Source organism: Haplochromis burtoni, unplaced genomic scaffold, assembly GCF_018398535.1.
Source record: "Haplochromis burtoni strain Fernald_Lab_line unplaced genomic scaffold, NCSU_Asbu1 Contig_93, whole genome shotgun sequence".
Lineage (NCBI taxonomy): Eukaryota > Metazoa > Chordata > Actinopteri > Cichliformes > Cichlidae > Haplochromis > Haplochromis burtoni.
Genome location: NW_024582454.1, coordinates 956,024 through 976,568, shown reverse-complemented (window position 1 = coordinate 976,568; position 20,545 = coordinate 956,024). Strand labels below are relative to the sequence as shown.

At 39.6% G+C, this 20,545-nt stretch overlaps 1 protein-coding gene across 4 annotated transcripts in view; it reads left to right on the top strand.

The window, feature by feature from the left end:
* Positions 1–20,545, top strand: part of fam184ab (family with sequence similarity 184 member Ab) — a 231,691-nt gene that overhangs the window by 119,388 nt on the left and 91,758 nt on the right. For all 4 annotated transcript variants that reach the window (XM_014336205.2, XM_014336204.2, XM_014336208.2 and 1 more), the window contains exons 10-12: positions 11,036–11,158; positions 12,327–12,488; positions 14,375–14,496. In XM_014336205.2, the coding sequence (XP_014191691.1) occupies positions 11,036–11,158; positions 12,327–12,488; positions 14,375–14,496 (407 nt within the window). The remainder of the gene's footprint in view (positions 1–11,035; positions 11,159–12,326; positions 12,489–14,374; positions 14,497–20,545) is intronic.

Below are 20,545 nucleotides of genomic sequence, written 5' to 3'. Positions count from 1 at the left end.
GGGGAGGTTATGTTGATTATTAACAATCTAGGTTGAAAATGAAAGTTTTTCCTATTCCCAATTATTAATATAGTCCTGTACTGTGAGCTATACTCATTTACCTCTCCACAAATGATCTTATGTAAGTTGTGTGTGTGGATTACTAACAAGTAACTTATCACAAGCCTGTTTCTGCAATCTGTACAAAAACTCTCCTTTATTCACTGCCGTAAGAGCTATAAAGAAGATACATGCTGTGTTTTCCTAGACACTTTGTAACATGTTTTTCACAAAGGTCTAAATACTGTTTCAATAGCTTTTTTCTGCTGATGCCAAAAATGTAAAGAAATGCTGAATACTGGCTTCGGTATTCAGTTAATTTCATATTGAATTTCAGGTGATGCCCCTTTTTGAAACGCTTCCTCTCAGGCGGTGGAAAAAGATCCGACTAACATTTTCAGTTTATTGTTGTCACAAGACTGTCAGTCTCGTGAATACAAAGAGCGCAGTTTTTCCTGTGTGTAAGAGGAAGAGCAGATGTGATTCTCTCAGAGAGGCTGAAGAACGTTTGAAATTGAAAATCTGTTAGAAAGATGATGATAGACAGAGCAGTGGGCTGTGATGTTTGGAGTTTTTTCCCTAATTTTGAAGTTTGTGCTTACTAAAGTCTGTGACTGTTCATGCATTGTTTACTGAAATGTTTCGTATTGTGTAGTACGCACGAATCAGTTTACCAATCCGGGACTGATGAAGGTTTGATTAAAGTTTCTTTTGGATATTGAGATTGGTGAGTTAGGCTCTCACAACCTGATGGTTTTCACTTTTCATAGTGCTGAAAATCTTCACATTTTTCCCTATCGGATGACAGCACTGACGGGATCATTACACCTGAAATTACTCCTCATATAAAAGCAAGTAAACTAAGATTACAGTATTTAATCTGCAGAAAGTGATGGATATACTGTAGTCAGTGTTGGGTATTGGTCAGAGACTTGCAGACAGTGATCAACTAATGGGTCTTCACCCAAAGTGTGCTCAAGGTCACAGTTGTCATTTTACTGGCAAGAACCTGTGAATTGTGATGGATTGCGAACCGGATGAGCCACATCATTGATATTCTGGCTCTGTAATGGAGTAATTCAGTAATTACATCATAGTTATTAATCAAACAATAAGCTACATAAGTTCCTCGATTGTCTGGGGGGGGGTAGGAAAAATGTTCCAGCATAGTTTTTTATGTGCGTTGCACAACAGCGGCATTTCATGACAGTTCATGTGGAAGATGAGGCAAAAGTATTAGAGTGATTTATGACTGCTGAGGAGCGATGATTACATCTTCTTTCTAAAAAGAGCGAAGAAGAAAGTCACATTTGCAGACGTACAAAGAAGCAAACGTGAAACACTGGCAAACATGTAAAAGTGACAAGAAAGTAAAGAGAGCGCTGCGCTCATGCAAGAAACAACAACCCGCGACTGCAAGAATAACATCAAAGCTCTGTGCGGACCTGTAAAACGGTATATAATGGTCACACAGAGTTAGCAGTGAGAGGTACCCAGACCCCGAGTGATGCAGCCAAGCAGCTGATTCGGCTTCATTTCTGACTTGCACTGTTGTAATAATAAAGGCAGAGATGAGCAGTCATGTTATATCCTGCATGCTCTCAGAGAAGAATCACTGATACCACATTGTTCTGTGCTCTTCTACCAACTTTGCCCTAAGCTTTGTGTTATTGCTTATTAATACTTAAACAGTCTACTAAAAGGATTTGTGCAAATTACATAGGTGTTACAAGTTAATAATACAATAATAGAATGTTAAAATCTAAGTTTGGGAACCACCAGTCACATGGAATAGACTGTAAAATCTAAACAGATGAATAGAGATAAATGTATTTTCTTATGAATGTACAAAAATTGAAATGTTGAGGTGAAGCAGAAGAACCGTTTAAATTAGAAAGTTGAGTACTGGCAAGTCAAGTGTTGTCAAGTATAGTACTTGATTATTGTACTGAGTTACTTTCCACCTCTGCCTGAGTGTACCTGGTAATGGTAGGGCTTTGAGTCTTTTTAACTTCAGTGTCAATGTGAAAGACAGTCATTGCTAAAACACAAACCAGCATGCAAACAAAAAGCAAGTCCTCTAACAAGAGAAAAATGTATCACAGGGTGATACTACTGCGCACATGTTGTTACTCATATTCAAAGTAGTACACCAACTAGCACAGGCACGACATATGACATCAGTTGCATTTTCTTTTGTTGTCTATAGACTAAAATATATCAAATGATGCTATAACTGTGACTAAGAAGCTGGCAAAAATCAAAGGAGGAAATGCAACCTACTGATGTGGGTGCGCATTTATATTTATCACCTATAAATGTAATCTGGAACACCTCTGGGCTCTCCTAATCTGAGCTGGTAGGAATGTGAATAACCCGATGAAGGTTTTGTCAGTTTTATTATGTCACAAAGCAACCAGATCCAGAACAGGCATTTAAAATAGGTTCTCAATGAAAACAAAGTATAATAAGAAGTGGCAGCTGATGACAGCCACATGTGCAGACAGTTCATGCTGCCTGATGAGTCACACAGGTGACAAAGAGCATCTTAAGCGTTAGGTGCTATTTCAGGGGAGATGCTTAAACTAGTGCTCCTCGAGTTGTTGTAGTGTGTCTGCTACAGAAACAATAAGACATTAATTAGATTAACACATTGCATGCACATGTTAGAAAACATCAAGCTACATAGTAAAAAAGGAACTTTTTAAGCTTTTGGTTCTTTAAAGGACAACGTTAATTGTTAGGGGGGGTGTCGTCTTTCAAATAAATGAGGAAATAAGGCTTGTTAGAAGCTTTGAAAGTTCGACATTGAAAAGAGCGCAAGACCAATATATTTAAATTCACAGTCTTACCAGGACACGGATGACATTTACTGCGCATAAAACTCCAAGTGGAGGGTATAAAGTAAGTAAAGTGATCAAATTTAGGGCAAAATGATTTGATGTTGAAGGAGACAGATGTGAGCATTGGCTCAAGGATATGGCTGTGGTAGCCAGTACAGTGTGTGTGTGTGTGTGTCTGTGCATATATGAGAGTTTCTAAAACTTCTAGCATCAATATTTTACTGCTACTTACTTAGAACAGCGTGTGGCCTCCCTAACAGAGCTTAAGCACATACATGCACAGTTCTTAGATGACGCTTTTACCCACTGCTTGTCTGCTGCATATTCTATGGTATATATTTTTACCCCATTACCTTTTTTTTTTAACTCTTAAGAAGAACATGAGTTTCTTTTTGGAAAGCACTGAGTTTCTTATTTCCCTCTCGTCTGAAATGAATGCTGCAAAGTTCATTAGTAAATGTGCTTTAAAGAAAACTCCTGATTCAGATGTCACAGTTGGATATAAGGAATGTAGAGCAGTAGTTTAGGACCCAAGAGGCAAGACCTAGAGAGATCAAACAGAAAGTCAAGAAAATGTGAGAAACCAACAGAATCCAAAAATGTGTAGAAAAAAGGCCAAAAAATAAATGCAAAAAAGAACTTTCCCCAGAACTTTCTTAATTCTTCAGGGCACAGAATCAACAAGGTGCTGGAAACATTCCTCAGATCCTTTGGTCCATATTGACGTGACAGCATCACACACTTCCTGCAGATTTGTCAGCCGCACACGGACGATGTCTTGTCTTCCACCAGGTCCAAAAGGAGCTCTGTTAAATTTCTATATTTGGAGGTCATTTAAATCCAGTGAATTCATTGTCACATTCAAAAATCCAGTTTCAGATGACCTAAACTTTGTGACATGGCGTGTTATCCTGCTTGAAGTGGCCATCATAAGATGCGTACACTGTGGTCATAAGGGGGTGTACGTGGTTAGCAGCAGTACTTGGGTAGGCTGTTTAAACAGTGCTCCTCTGATACTAAGGAGCCCAAAGTGTCTCAAGATAATATCCCACCCACTAATAGAGTTCGAGCACCAGCCTGAACCACTGGCACAAGGCAGGGTGGATCCATGCTTTCATGCTGTTCATGCCAAAGTACAAATGACACAATTAAGACATCAAGGCTCACCAGAAGGTTTCATTTGTCCAGTCTTGATGAGCCCATGTTAACTGTGACCTCAGTTTCTTGTTTCTATCTGACAGCAGTGGCACCTTGTGGGGTCTTCTGCTGCTGTTGTTTGTCTTGTTCATTCTTCTGCATTCCTCACTTGTAAAAAGTGGTTATTTGGGTTGATTTTGACATCCTATCAGATCCACTTCCTCTTCCGATCCGTGGCATCAACAAGACATTTTCTCCCAGAGAACTACCGCTCACTGGATTTTTCCTCTTTTTCTGATCACGCTGTAAACTCTTTGGGAAAATTCCCAATGCTTCTGAAATACTCTGACCAGTCCAGCTGGTCAACAATCATACTTGAATCACCATTCTTCATGATTGTTGTGCCTGGAAATGAACAAATAAATGAAATGAAATGAATGAAATTCTGATCCTCAGTTTGAACTTCAGCAGGTTACTTCGACCATGCATACATGTCTAAAGCCACTGAGTTGCTGACATTTGATTGGCTGACTAGATATTTGCATTTACGAGCAGCTGAACGGGGACACCTAATGAAGTGACCCACAAATATAAGCTAGAGTGCAGCATAGAGGTATACATGGTCATTGTTGTAAAAGGTGCAATGAAAACAGTTGCTGAAGCATAAGTAAATACAAGTTGATATTGGATAATTTCAGGAGATGATCATCGGTGGCATCCTTTTTTGTGCCTATAGTATCGAAGAATACTGCACCAACAGAATAGCTTTGTATCTGATATGAAACAGTGAAATTGCCTCCTAGGATTACAAACTGGGCTTGGGACCAATTTAATGAGCCTATGGTTTGCTGTTCCAAATCGCAGCCTACCACTGATTTGACTGCAGCCGTGGCATGCAGTTCCACCAGCCCGAAATAGCCTTGTGATGATGCCTAATCTCAAGAGTCCTTCATTCCAGTCACACAGCCATGTGAAAGCAAGTGATCAAGTATTCTCTTGCATCAAAGTTGCATAATGAGGATGTTTTAAATGATATTCCACTGTAGACCTGATCAGATGGGAAAGCAGCGCTAAGAGAAGACTGTTATTATTTCTGTAGTTATAGATATGCATTCCATACTAAGACTTTCTCCTCCGTGGCTCTGTGGGATTTTCACGGCTGTGGGATTAACATGGCTTCCTATTCCCTCCTACTGCATTCTCAACTGCACAGTAATTTGCCATTGTTCAGTCCTGTTCATGATTATGCTGTCAGCACTGTGCAGAATTGTTCAGATTTAAAGAGTGATGGGGAGGAGGATGAGGAGGAGGGCGACCAGCAGCATTCATTCCCGTCTCACTCACTCACAATTTTACATCTTTTCTCCAAAAATGACAGAGCAGACAGATGAGAAGAAATGAATCTTCATCACCTAATTCTTTTGTCTGATCCAAGTTTCATCACTTCTAGTTAATCATTTTTTCTTTCATCATCTTCATTCTTTCATCACTTTAAATTATAATGACAGTTGTCTGTGAGGAGGCTGCATTTTGAATTTAAATGGATCTATTCTGCCTTTGTCTCACGCTCTAAATGAAGCTACCTAGCATGACATTAATCCTTCTGTGTCATAATCACTGACTTTCTATAAAAGATGGACAGTCACTGTGACATCACCCCTTTAGTTAGTTCTGTTTTAACATCTTGAGTTGAGAATTTTGTCCATCTTAATTTAAATAAGGTGGAAGCCACAGTGTAAAATAAATTCTTCTTTATTGTCCGTCACACAATGAGCATCATGTTGTATAACACACTGCTCCCCGGGCGCTAGATTGGTGGCTGCCCACTGCTTCACTGAGTGAATGGGTTAAATGGGATCAATAAAAGATACATTATTATTATTATAAAATAAGACTTGGTCATTAATTAGAGACCAAAAACATATCAATAAACTGTTTACTGAGATATTAAATGTGGTGAAAAGTAAGTTCATTTTGCCATGCATAGTCTGGCTTCTTTTTACGTTAAAAGAAGTTGCAGGTCTTTGCTTCTTTTATGAGAGCTGGAAGCTCTGTCCATCTTTTATATACAGTCTATGGAGCCTATAGATATGTCTTTATTATTTCCTTCTCTCTTATTATTTCTTATTTCTTTGTTATTTTTTGCACCATTTGACTTTGTCTGTTTCAGCACCAAACAGTCTGCAATTCACACAATATCCTCTGATTTTTAAGGTTAAATAATAGTAAAAAAGTTGGACTTTAAAACAAATGTTTTTTTATCTAGAAGATAGTTTTTGTTTTCTTTGAAGTATTGAAATACTTCAATGTTTTTTCTTAATACTTACTTGAGTATAGTGAGAATCCCCAAGGATTTTTAAAAGTTAGAGCTAAAGTGCCCCCCCAATTCTTAGGTTTCTTGTAAATTCAGCAAACTGAGGCTGGATCACGAACACGGTCAGAACGCATCTGGTCAAATACAATTTTACCTCCTCCTGTATATCCTTCTGTATTGGCGGCTGTTTCTGCAAATACAGGAAGTTTTCAGCCTTTGATGGAAGGCGAGATGTCCCTTTCCTTATTTCGACCAGGCTGGCTTGTTGACCCAGTTGGCCCTGGAGTGCAGGCTCTCACCGATTGTGTGCCCCCAGAGTCCCATAAATTGTAGAAACCTGCATATGCCCTGTGATAATGAGATGCTTTCTAGCAACCACACCAGCTCCCCTTTCTAACACTGGTGCACAGCACAAATGTACCACATCTTATGCCCAGACTGTGGCCTCTTCAGCCATCTGTAAGAACTCCCAGAAAGACTGTCGTTCTTACCTTACTGTGATGGCTGATGAGTCATTGTGCCATATTCAGTTTAATGTTTTTGTTTTATGGTTTGCAGCTGAATAGTTGGTGAAGTCTCCTTTTAATGGCACAAAAAGGAGGGACCATAATTTATTGGCACTGAGTGAATGTAGGCTCACTTATTCCCCACTATTGTGAGTATAATTTTCTCAGTATACTGTCGCTAAATGATTGTGTAACTCTTTGGTCACTGTTTGTTACTGTTTGTATTTACTGTGCAAGGAACGGGGCTTGCAGACTAGCTTTGGCTATAAATGCATCTCTTGGTTCATGTTGCATATTGTGTCCTATAATAATAAAAAATAAATAAACTACATATAAAATAAATACAGTTCTCATACTGCTACAGAGTTATTCTGTGTCCTGATTTTTGCCCTCATTTTTCTCTGCAGGGGTCTGGGGCAGAAGCAGGCTCCGGGCAGAAAATAGAAAGATGCAGCTCTAGTTTAGGGTTATGTTTTGAAGTCTTTTTGGTATATTTTCAGTTTTTTGCAGGATTCACAGCATCTGTCAGACTAATTTGAGCCTTTGTGCTGTGGGAAGCCAGTAGTGGAGCAATGTGTGATGTTTTAACTGGTTATGTTGGTGTAAAATATTACACATTTCAGAGGGTTTTTTTTTTTTTACACATGCATTCTTGTGTCATTAAATATTCACTTTCTATGCAAGGTGAGCTAACAATTGTAACATTTGTCAGAATGACAACAGAGAAACTTTCCATGCTCTAAGCAGAGAGTGGAATGTAAGAAGTCATGAAGCATTACACATGAATTACTGTGATTTTTCACTCTTCCTTCCATTCAAATACATTTTTTAAAGTCCCATTCATTTTTATGGGACTCTGTCACACTTGTCAGAGTGTTTTTGCACGCCGTTACAAACTCCATCCTCCTGTGTAATGAATAACGGTGGCAAATTTTATTTGACATTATAGCAATTTCCCTGAGCTCTAATTGTCCTTGGAAAGTAGCAATCATCGCTCAGTATAACAGAAACCATTCCCCATTCATCAGAAGACATAATAAGCTTTATAGTGGTGACAATTGCAAGAGCACTTTCTCTTCTGACTGCCAAGGACAATGAAAATGTTTGAAGTATATTTAGAAATTTGTACAGATGAATGCAGTGAATGTAATGTCAAACAACGGAGAGAGAGGGAGGCAAGTTCTGGATCTGGATCTGGATCCTTCTTTAGTCACCTGTAAAATGTATCAACAAATGTTTGATGGAGTGACCTGAAATCTGGTTCAGATACACCTGTAGATGAATTGTAGTTACCTTATTAATGCCTCAGAGTTGTCTTTTTACAGCACTGCAGTAAATCCATAACTACAGTGTTGCTATATAAACTCCACTGTAGACATGTAGTTTCTTAGAAATGTAACTTTATGTCATGTCATGAACTGCAGGTAAAGGGAATCCAAACGTAGATATGTGGAGACAGGTTAAATCAAACAAAAGCAAGTTTTTATTTCAGCTGATGGAAAAAGTCTAAAAAATACATAGTATGGATGGATGGATGGATGGATGGATGGGTAGATTAAAAAAAACACAGGTGAAGATAATCAAACGCAGTGAGGCAGCAGGGGAAGTAAAATTAAACACAAGACACTAGAGACAAAAGACTATCAAAATAAAACAGAAAGGGAAAATTGTTAAATGGTGAAATGAAGACACATAAAAGGTGGGTTGACACAAGAGAATAAGGCTACGTTCACACTGCAGGCGAAAGCGCATCAAATCCGATTTTTTTGACCCTATGCGACCCATATCCGATCATGGTATGACAGTGTGAACGGCACAAATCCGATATTTTCAAATCCGATCTGGGTCACTTTCGTATGTGGTACTGAATCCGATACATATCCGATGTTTTAGAAAGCGACTGCTGTTTGAATGGTCATGTCGCATTAAATCCGTCTTTTACGTCACTGACACAAGACAGACGCTAATTATCAGCGCCGGAGAAGCGCCCGCGAAGACATCGTGAACGCTTCCTGGCCATCCAGTGTAGATGTTAGTGAAACTGTTGGGAAGACAACGTGAACATTTTATTTGTACTGTATAATCTGCAGATTCTGACAGAAATCTGCAACTATCCTTTGAAGCACCGCTCCTCTAAAACAGCAATAAGGATAATTATTAGGTTATTTACATTATTATGTAAATAACAAAATAACTTAAAGCAAAAATTGGGAAACATGAAGTCCGAAGTCTTTATATTAAGGGCCATCAGTCAAACAATACTGTTTGCTCTGGGTCTAAACAGAGCGCGTTGTGTGTGACATCTTCTTTTGCGCATGCGGGCCGCTTTGAGCGTTCACACTAGAGCGCGTTTGCTGTCGCATTTTATTTGTAGTGTGAACGAGCAGACAAAAAAATCGGATTTGATCAAAAAATCGGAATTGAGCATTAAGACCTGCAGTGTGAACGTAGCCAAAGACAGGAAATACTGAGGGAACAAATTAAACTCTAAAACTAAAACTAAATTATAACAAGTACTACAGACTCCAAAATACTCAAGCAAAAATAAAAATCAGTTTAAAAAAAAAATCTATAACACCAAATTAAAAACTCAACCTCAGTCATTCAGAACTCACAATCAGACCTGGGAACAAGAAATGTCCACATAACAAAACTTTATCTAATATGTGCTTCAGCCACACCTTTTTTTGTACTCAAAATACAAATGTATGTTGTTGTTTTTTTTTTGTTTTGTTTTTTTTGGGGGGGGGTTCGTTTGTTTTTTTGTTTTGTTTTTTCCCCTCTCTCCCTCCTTTGAATATACTTATTTAGGATAATAAATGTGTACGTATAGACATAGATATGATTGTTTATATAATGATAATTATATTTTATGTAAAAAGGATGGGGAGAGGAAGGAAGGGAAGGGGAAAAAGAGGGGAGGGGAAGGGAACAGGGGAAAAAAGAAAAAAAAACTATGTCATTGTAAATGAGATATATACTTTGTTGCCTGATTTGAATAAAGAAAGGGAAAAAAACAAAAACAAAATACAAATGTATGTATTTAAAACACAACATTGATGTTTTTTATGAAGTATTAAAATTTTTTATCAGTACTGGTGTAGTGCAACACCGCTGTATGCACTGTTTTAATAATCTGTGTATAGACTCCATTTTTTCTCTCCCTCCCACATCAGCTTGCTGGCAAACAATGACACGTCAAGTCTACAGCATCTCTACATCGGCTAACATTCATTTAGTAAACATGAACTCACAGTAATGTTCCCATTACCATCACTTTGTCTGATGTTAAAGATTATGTCTGCTAAACTTTTGGTATAAAACTTTGGTATAATAGCACAGTTTTGGTGAAACTCTTAAATGAAAGAGCGACTGCCTTGGCTTTTAGATTGTTTTAGATGTGGTTTGCAAAACTGACTTTCAGTTAGGAAATTCTAACAAAAACCTTTGCAAAGGTTTTCTCTAACCTCTTCCACCCTGGTACATTCACTGAAGAGGCCACTCAGGACTATTACGACTGAAATAATTGCTGTAACTTTTTGCGCTTCAATGCAGTTTGAAACTTTTTGAGTTTTAGGTGGGAGTATGTAGAACATGTGCAGTAACATCAATGTTTCCTGGCTCATTATAAAGCTGTTTTTTTATTAGCCTGATGTAAAATTGTAAGTATTTGCTGGTGTTTTTCATTTCTTATAATGGACTGGTGGCACAGTTATGCCGATTTTGTTGTATTTCAAATTCCTCTCAAGTGTCTCCTATTCACTGAGCCCAAGGTTGTTCATGTTGGCCTTCGGTTTTGCAGCTTTTGCTATATTTTAGATTAATTGGTACTCAGTAGGTTAGTGGAAAAATGACTTGCTGTTTGATCGTGACCGTTTTTAACAAGATTTCATCTGAATTATGAATAATTTCTGCCCTGACTCGTCTCTCAGATATTGCATTACCTGTATGACTCAAAATCTTTACAGACGCTAAATACCGTGAATACTGATTAAATTTAACTTCGACCTTCAACTAAATCATGCACGACTCGTACCGTTTCCCCTTTATGTGAGTCACTTATCTGAGGGAAACAGATAAGGGTTCAAGGAATCTTCAGGCGCAAAAACATTTCATCCAAGGTCTTGAGCTCACTTTGGCTTTCTAAGTTTCCCTGTTGTTTTTGACAGTGTTGTGTTATTGATCGTTCTCCACAGGAGCTGGAGCAGCAGTTTGAGAGGGAGCGTCAGTCACTGGAGGAGCAGAAGACGCTGCTCAGGCAGCAGCTGGATGAGCTGAGGGAGGAGCTGACGTCCAAACTCAATGCGGCCACTGAGGAGGTACGACACATTGACTTTGTAAAACTTCTGTTCAAGTGTGCAAACAATATATTGTGTAAATACGCTGCTCAAAAAAGTTAAAGGAACACTTTGAAAACAGATCAGAAGCATCTTAATGGAAAGAAGAAAAACTGTAAGGTTTAAATTTTATTCTTGACCTTTTAAATCTTTTTAGTGCCCGTTCTTGAGATCAGATAAAGCGATGTCCTTGAGCACATGGAGTTTCTTTAAGTATGTCCACACTTTGGTAAAAGTTTAGATTTTTTTTTAAATACACACATATACTATTACAGTTGTTTTAACTTCTGGTCAGTTTTCTCACCACAGAAAGTTTAAGAAACCTACATCTGAATCTTGAGCTTTTCAAAAAATGTGTTCCCAGAGTGTTAAAAACTGCTTGCTGTTTTTAAGCTGAAATAAAAACACATTTCAGTCATGTTAGCCCCTGAAAAATGAGCTGAGGATCGCTTCTAAGAGTCACAGCTTCCGTCGCTCTTAAAGGACACAGAAAAATTAAGTGTGTGAAAAAATAGAGCTTGTAAACTCAAACTGAGCCCAGGAGAGGAGGTAACTGGGTTCGAGATTTCTTTTTATAAAACTTTAAACCCAAAGCTTCAGTTTTAATTATTTTTGAACCTGACTGCACCTGAGCAGGTCAGATCAGCTCTGCTGTAAAACAACAAGACTTTAGTACTTGTGTAGTAAAGTAGCTGAATAAGAAAGAATAACGATGAGAGTTTAGCTCAAATGATTATGAATGAATTAAATTGATTGCATATTAAAACACTGAATCAGTAAATGGTTTTCAGTTTCAAGGTTTCCTCAGTATAAATCTGCTGCCACTGTTTGTTGTTGTTTTCTGGGGTACTTTATGCAAACATTTTTAGCCACTACTTCAGACATTTGGGGAAATTAATATGTGATGCATTGCAAAACTATTTTGCTATGTTAGCAAAAAAAGTATATGGGCTTGGCTCATTTAAAAATCTGAAATGGAAACAGTCATTGAATGTATTTTTGATGGAAATTCCACCTCGCTGAGCCTAAAATGCTGATGTAGTTTCAAGGTTGGTGCCACACTGAGCTACAGCCTGAAGTGTAACAGAGAGGCGGGTGTGGACAGAGTCTATTCTCTCTGCCTCACTCTGTCTGTCTGTCCTCCCTGCAGGTGTCTCGGCTGCAGCAAGAAGTACAGCAGGGGGAGAATGATATTAAAACAGCTGAGGGGCAGATCTCCACACTGAAGGAGGCGCAGGACAAGCTGCTGGAGGAGCTGGATGCTACACGGGCCCGACTGAGAGAGACCAGCAACCTGCTGACTGCACTGCAGGTCAGGCAAACAAAGCACACGTCAGCCTGGGCACTGAACTTTACAACAGCATACTTAACCTCAAACATCTTGATGCATGGTCAAACATCCAGGTGAGGAAATCCCAAAAGCTTGATTCTGTTTATCTGGACGTAGTGTTTTCAGTGGGAGAAACATTTCATCACTCATCCGAGTGACTTCTTCAGCCTCAACCAACTGCAGGTTTCCCCAACCTTATAAACAACTGCTGCCTAAGCGAAAACCCTTAGTGTTCCCTTATTTGTCAGGAGTATCGGAACAGTTGTGACGCGTTTTCTCTCAACACTGCATCTCTATGGCTTTCAAACCCCCAAACATGCTGCACCACTAATTGGCCCATCCTGAGGATCGGGTCTCCCAGCACAAACAGAGTAATGTAGTGTACGCTGTTAAGATTTCCATGATTTATACATCGGGGAAACCAAACAACCTCTGGCAAAGCGGATGGCACAACACAGAAGAGCTAACTCGCACCTATTTACACCTACAGGCTTTCAGTCTACACTCTTTCAATGATGAGGATGCACACATCCTGGACAGGGAGGAATGCTGGTTTGAGCGGAGAGTCAAAGAGGCAATTTATGTGAAAAGGGAAAGAACATCTCTGATTTGAGGAGGGGGCCTAAGGGTACATCTTTCACCATCTTAAAATGCTGTGATTGCAGCCATTCCCCAACTCTCTGTGAGTGGTATTCATCGCCACTGATCAGTGGTCATTGATCAGTGGTTGTTGATCAGTAGCTGTTGATCAATGGTCATGACAATTTGTATATTAATTTGTATGTTAATTTGTATATTATATTCATTCTGTGGTGCTAGTTTCAGTCATTATGCTAATGTACTGTTTATAAGGTTGGGGAAACCTGCAGTTAGCTGAGACTGAAGAAGTCACTTGGATGGAAACGCTACGTCCAGATGAACAGAATCAACCTGAGAGATGAATGAGAAGAAGGAGAGCAGTTCACAAAATTAACATCTACAAAGCATAAATCATATTTTCATTTAGCCTATTTCCTCACATTATCCTTTACATAGAGTATGGAGGATCCAGTGCAGGAAACATCTGACTCAGCTTGTTTTTGGGCATGCAGATTGACCACTGACACCATCATTGAGATTAAAGTTAATTTAGATAAATTTCATAACTTTGGTTTCACTAAGGTGCACACTGGGGCACCTGAAAATTTGTAGCTTATTTACACCCTGTAATTAAGAACATGCATTCCGTTCTGCCTTGTCAGACACAGTTGGTCCCCATAAACCTTAGTTTGCTAAGAAAAACCAAACATCACAGTTCTACACAAAGGTTACAGCACAGTCAACTCACGACAACCTGTTTAACGAGCAGGTAGTGCAGAGAAATTCAATAAGACCAAATGTATGCTGATGTAAAAGCAAAGAAGTAACTTTATAACATTTTTCAGAATTTTGCACAGGCTGTTTAACGGGCCTGAACATGAGAGCGCAATATATGTGTAGAAAGTTCCATAAAGACAGAAAAGACAAAATAGTAATGATGCAAATCATAGTCTTTGAAAACAGAAAGTGTCTAATGGTGAATACACGGGTCTCTCTCTCTGCACTCAGTAAAGGCGTAGGCTGCTCAGTCTCGCACCACTGCTGAAATTATTCTGCCTTCAGCAACTTTTCCTTTTTGTTGCTTCCCTTGTTAGCTGGCTCTTTAGCTTGCAGGTGCTGTGAATGTGTGCATGACTGGCATTTAGACAGCATGCACGTCAGACCAAAACTTCAGCTAGGCAGGTCAAAACTTGTTGAGAATCTTAAGTGATGTGCACACCACAGAGTTTAAGTGTAACATGTGATTTAGACTGCAATGGTGGACTGAAGCCAATGTGTCCTTCTCTCAGGGAGAGCTGGAGACCCAAAAACGTCAGCATGAAGCCAAACTCATCACCACCAAAGAAGAAGAAAAACATAAGATGGACAAGATGGCTCTGGAGCTGGAGCTCAAATGGACTGAAACACTCAGGTGTGTGTGTGTACCGGTTTAGATGTCTTTGTGGGGACCAAAAATTAGATGTCAATTAGATGTCCTCAGTAAGATAGAAAAACAAGAATGTGTGTATGTATTTTAAATGGAAAAGCAACAATAGCATCCTTCGTCTTCATCTTTTCTTTTAACAGAGTATGAAATTGAGAACAGATGGGTAATTTCTGTCTTTTTATTTACTTATTTTCATTTCCTGCTGTTAGTAGATTAAACACACACACAAATGCACGTAAACACACACACACACGGGTCCTGCTGCTTCCACCATTGACTGTGACAGAGCATTAGTCTTGGTGGGCTCTGCAGCTTTTCAGCTCAATCCAGTGTTAAAGCCCCCAGTGTTAAAGTCTCTGTTAACGTCCATAGACCTTTGAAAAGTGATTATTCAAAATCCTCTCAGAGTAAAATTGACTGTTTTCAGGTGTGAACTGATGTACTTTTCACACAGCTACTAAATGACTCTGTTAGAGTTTTTGTCAGGATTCAACAGCATCTGATGAATTCTTCCTTTTGAGGCCAAAGTGAAAGTGCTGCGGTAATCGTAACATCTCATCTATACCTCTGTTTCTGTTTGTGGAGTTTTGCCTTGAAAGTTCATGCACACGCTTTCTTAAATCAATAATTAATTCCCTCCATTCATAAGTTCCACATCGGCAGTTATTACACAAAGGGTGTTGTGTACTTTGTGACAAATAACTACAAGGGAAGGGCACAAGAAATAGTGGCAGGCCTGAAAAGCTTTCAACAGCATATGAACAGTATCTGAAAACACCTAAAGCAATAGAAAAAAAATCCAGCACTGACCTGAGACAGGAACTACTGTTCACTGAAGCTTTCTAAGAAATGGTTTAAGTACAAAGGTGACTCTCACGAAGAGGAAAAGGAGGAAAGGTGAGTTTTGCCAGATTACTCAAGAACTGGACTGAAAATAATTGGAAACATGTCTTATGGAGCAATGAATCCAAATTTGAAATTTTAGGTTCAAATTTGCATCAGTACTTACTGATAAGGTCAGGTTTGGTATTACTGCGTTAGAGAGCTTGTCCAATTTGATGGAATTATGAACACAGAAAAGTACAGTTAGATTGAGCGAGCACACAATATAACCTGGAAAGCATTTGACTGGCAACAGCTTCATCTATCAGCATGAAAATGATCCCAAACAAAAAGCATATCTGGGTAGAAAACACTATCAGCCTTGAACTACCTCCTCAGAGCCTGTACCTCATTATTAGTGAACAGAACAAGCATCCAAAGAAAAACTCTGAATGTCCTACAAGACGTCTGGAGAACTATTCCTTAAGACTGCTTAAAGAAATGACAACAAAAAACTTGCCTGAAAGAGTTCGGGCTTTAGGCATACCTAATATTGACTTTCAGGCTTTTTAGAGTACAGATATATACTTTTACATATATATGAATATTTTGGAAAAAGGAAGTAGTCAGGAAATCCCATTAATTGCTGATATTTTAGTGTGAACCAGGTCAGTTCTCACTGAATCATAGATTGATTTTGCTTCCCTGAACTTCTCATGGCCTTTAGTTTAAGACTTCCCTGAATAGTCTTAAACTAAAGGCCAGAACAACGAGGATAAAGCATCTGTCAGAAGCTGGTCTAAAGTTTCAAGTGCCTAACATGCTTCTAAGATCTTATGTATAACCAGGACAACCTAGCACGGCCTCATCTGCGCTTTAGTCTGCTGATCCGCCGAACCTCTTCTGCTCATTTGGTAATCCAGAGAGCTCGTTCCGTGATTACACTATCACAGACAAACCGCCTGTTTCCACAGTGAAAGGGGGATTAAAGCCAGCCTCCTTTATTCAGACGGCTCACTAACCACAGTGTACTCACCCCAACCACCAAATGAATAGATGTTCTCCAGGGAATAAAGAGCTCAGTGCATAGAGACAAAGGAAGGTGAATGGAAGCTAATGAAGAGGAGACTGAGAGGAGGAGAGCGACAAGTGCTCTGTATAAATATGCTGGTCTATATTTATTTATTTATTTTTAATCCTACAGTGCGTTCACCTTGTCTTTGAAGACTGAATGTCACCTAGTCTGCGGTTTATAAAGTATTTAAGTGAATTTGCTGCAGATAGTTTGTCAGCACAGCAGAGGGAAAATGAGAAGATGTACTTTGCATCAGGTCTGATCATTAATATCACAGCAGAGCTGCTATTACAGCATGTGACACAATCCCCCCTTTTTGTTTTTGTCATTTTTTTATTTAAACATCCTCCTCATTGGAAGCACCTTAAAATGTAATGCAGAAGGTGAAATTAGCCAACTGTTTGATATTTTTGTGAAGGAGGAATTCTCTCTGTTAAATAAATACTGTTATCAACCAGAAAAATCATACTTCTGGGGAGGTATAAAAAGAAAGAAAAAGCTGCCAAGAGAGAGGCCGCTGACAGATTTAGGTTGTGATGATTGTCAAGATAAGAGAAGAAAGATGCAGCTTCAGTATTTTAACATCAATTCTCCTAAATTTAATGCAAGACTTGACACCTATTGGCCTTCTATTTATGTGCTTCTTAAAATTTGTCCCTCTCTGTTGATGGGGAACATCAGGATAATATAAATGCGTCAGTATGCCAATATTTCTGTTTTGGTCTTTTGCACCTTCACTGAGTCTTCGGGTGGTTTGTGTGCTTTATTGTCTTAATTCATTGTTCACATGCGTAGGAAGCTTGAATTGTCACCACTTTCCAGTTGCTGTCACTCATGATAATCCTTAATACTAATTCTATTCTAGTTTATCCCCTACACTCTTAAGAAAAAGCAGTACACTAAAATCCCACATCTGTCCCTACTTGAATGCATCTGTTATACTTTGGTGACTTTGTGTACCTTACAGAGGTGTGCCCAAAAAGGAAAAGTATTTTAAATTATAATATCAGAACATAGTCTGTGACCGCCCAAGTATTTCAACAAGCAAGTATTACATTTATTTACTGCAGATGTCTGCAGTAACGCTGGAACACTCTGTTATGGTGAAAGGACCTGAGTGTTGGCGTGAAGCTGTTAATTTACTGGTCGATCTGTATTCATACCATCACCTATTGCCACGAGCTGCGGGCCGTGACCGAAAGAATAAGACTGCAGACACAAGCAGAAGTGAGATTGCTCCAAAGACCATCTGTGCTCTCCCTTAGAGGTAGGGTGAGGAGCGGCTGCTCCCCCACCTTGAAAGGAGCTGTGGAGGTAGTTTATCTGATCCGAGCTGGACGCTTACTGGTTTTGGGCACGTCCTAGTGGGAGGAGGCCCTGCAGCAGACTTGTGACATACTTGAGAGATGATATCTTTCAAGGGGCTCGGGAATGCTGACTTTGTCCAAGGAAACGATGAAGTAGGCAGCTGGGGAGAGAGAGGCCTGTTTTCTCTGTTAAGGCTATGGACTGGACTGGCGTTGTTGGGGTGTTGTTATTATACAGAAAACACATAATCTAATAACTAACCAATGAAATTACAACTGAAATCAAATTGTATTTTCCACATTTCTGTTAATTTGAAAGGGTGTTTGCAACCTTCTTGGTATCTCGACATGTTTCAGATCATCATATTATACAGAGATAACGCAGGTAATACAAAACATAGTTTTTACCTCTCTGCCTTAAACGCTTGACGGGGAGTTATCATCACCCTCCCGGGTGGATGCGTGGACCTATGATTCTGAACACAATAACTTAAGAATGAGGCAACGTAGGGTTTTTAAATTCATAGCTTAGGTGCATCTATTACAAATCTCATCTACCTTGAGCTCAAAGGAAAGATCAAGCATCACATTTTCTGAAAATCACCTTGGATTATCAAATTTATACCACATGAGCGTATTAGGAGGCTGAGGGGTAGTACTAATGGCCACTTGTATTTTTAAATGATAGTTTCATTCATTAAGTGGAAAAAGTTATCCAAACCTACGTGCCCCAATCTGAAAAAGTAATTGCTCCCTGTTATTAAATGATGACTTATAATTTCCTGTAATTAATTTAATTTCAAAAACCAAAAGAGTCCCATTACATCTGGCATAAAACTAACACAGCATTTCATAAAATGATCATCACACTAACAGTTAAACATGGTGGTGGTAGTAAGGTGGTTAATACCTGGACGACTTGTTGTAATTGATGGAACCGTGAGTCCTGCGCTGTATCAGAAAATCCTGAAGGAGAAAGTCCGGCTATCAGTTCATTGCCTGATGCTCAAGCATACTCAAGTTATACAGAAGGACAAAGATCTGGATCCACCTCTGGATGACTCAAAAAAAATTTTTTTTTAATTTTTTGGAGTGGCCTCATAAAAGTCCAGACTTAAAATCCATTGAGATGCTTGAAACCCCTCCAGTGTGGCTGAATGAAAACAATTCTGCAAAAAACAGTGGGCCAAAATTCCCCCACTGTGATGTTAAAGACTCATTGGTGCCAGTGGTGGAACAACCATTATTAGGTAGAGTTTTTTTTTCCTTAATGAAAATCATCATTTAAAATCTGCATTTTAAATGTACTGAGGTCTTGTTTGATCTACAGTAAATTTGATTTGATGATGTAAAACATGCAAGTGCCAGTCTTGATAGCCGGGGATCAGTCCGCCAGGGCCTCCTGCCCGGCACACAATGCACCCGACCCCTACGGCGCCTCCTGCGGGTGGTGGGCCTGCGGGAGGATGGGCCCATGTCCCCTTTTCACGCTGGGCCCGGCTGGGCCCCATGGACTAAGGCCCAGCCACCAGATGCTCGCCCTCGGGCACCCTTCCCGGGCCTGGCTCCAGGGCGGGGCCCTGGTAACCCTATCCCAGGCAGGGTAAACTGTTCCCTTAATGTTTTTCTCATAAGGGTCTTCTGAATCGCTCTTTGTCTGGTCCCTCACCCAGGACCAATTTGCCATGGGAGACCCTACCAGGGGGCAAAAGCCCCCAGACAACATAGCCCCTGGGATCCCTGGGACACACAAACCCCTCCACCACGATAAGGTAGCGATTCACGGATGCCTCCTGGGCACCTCCTGGGGAGGTGTTCCGGGCATGTCCCACCGGGAGGAGGCCCCGGGGCAGACCCAGGACACGCTGGAGAGATTATATCTCTCGGCTGGCCTGGGAACGCCTTGGTGTTCCCCCGGATAAGCTGGAGGAGGTGACTGGGGAGAGGGAGGTCAGGGCTTCTCTGCTTGGGCTGCTGCCCCCGTGACCCGGCCCCGGATAAAACGGGTAAGGATGGATGGATGGATGGATGGATGGATGGATGGAAAACATGCAAGTGTTCCAAATATACAAAAAAACGAACTCATCAAGAAGTGGCAAAAAAAATTTCTCAGCACTGCAGGTGCATTTTACTTGATTTGATCATCTGAGAGCCTCTAAGTATGCACAATCAGATTCAGATACACACAAAAAAAATGAGCGTAAAAGGAAAGAGTAAGAGTGAAGTGGGGTAATACAAGAAAGTTAAGTAGAGAAGTAGAAAATAAATTACCTTCGGGCAAGAAGACATCTTTGGGCCGGTAGATCGAGGAAAAGACAGAAATATTAAACAATATCAAGTGTGACCTTTACAAAGAGCGGGGGCATTAACTGATTAAACGAACTCCGAGGCTGAGAAAAAGAGCGTAAAATGAAAGTCAGAAATCAGCAGGTAGTATGACTGTAAAGGACTGCATGATAAAAGGAAAATGTGCAGTATGAAATACCATTGTTCAATACGCGATTTAGTATGACTTGAGATAATAAAAAGTATTGAAGTGTGTATATCCTAATACAGATCCATCCTGCTTTAATAGGCACGCTCACGAGGAAATGAAATCGATTATTTTGAACCTTCTTTTAACGGACTAAGTTAAGTGTTTGCATCCTGAGTGCGAATACACAAGATGTGCTTTTATTCACATCCTGTTTACTGCATTTCAGGGAGCACTTGCAATGTATTTATTGCTTATATTCATATGAAAGTGAAAACAGAATTTATTGAAGGGCAGTGTAGATTCTGGAAGAAATGTATCAGAAAAAGTACAATTACAGTCGTGGATAAAATAAAT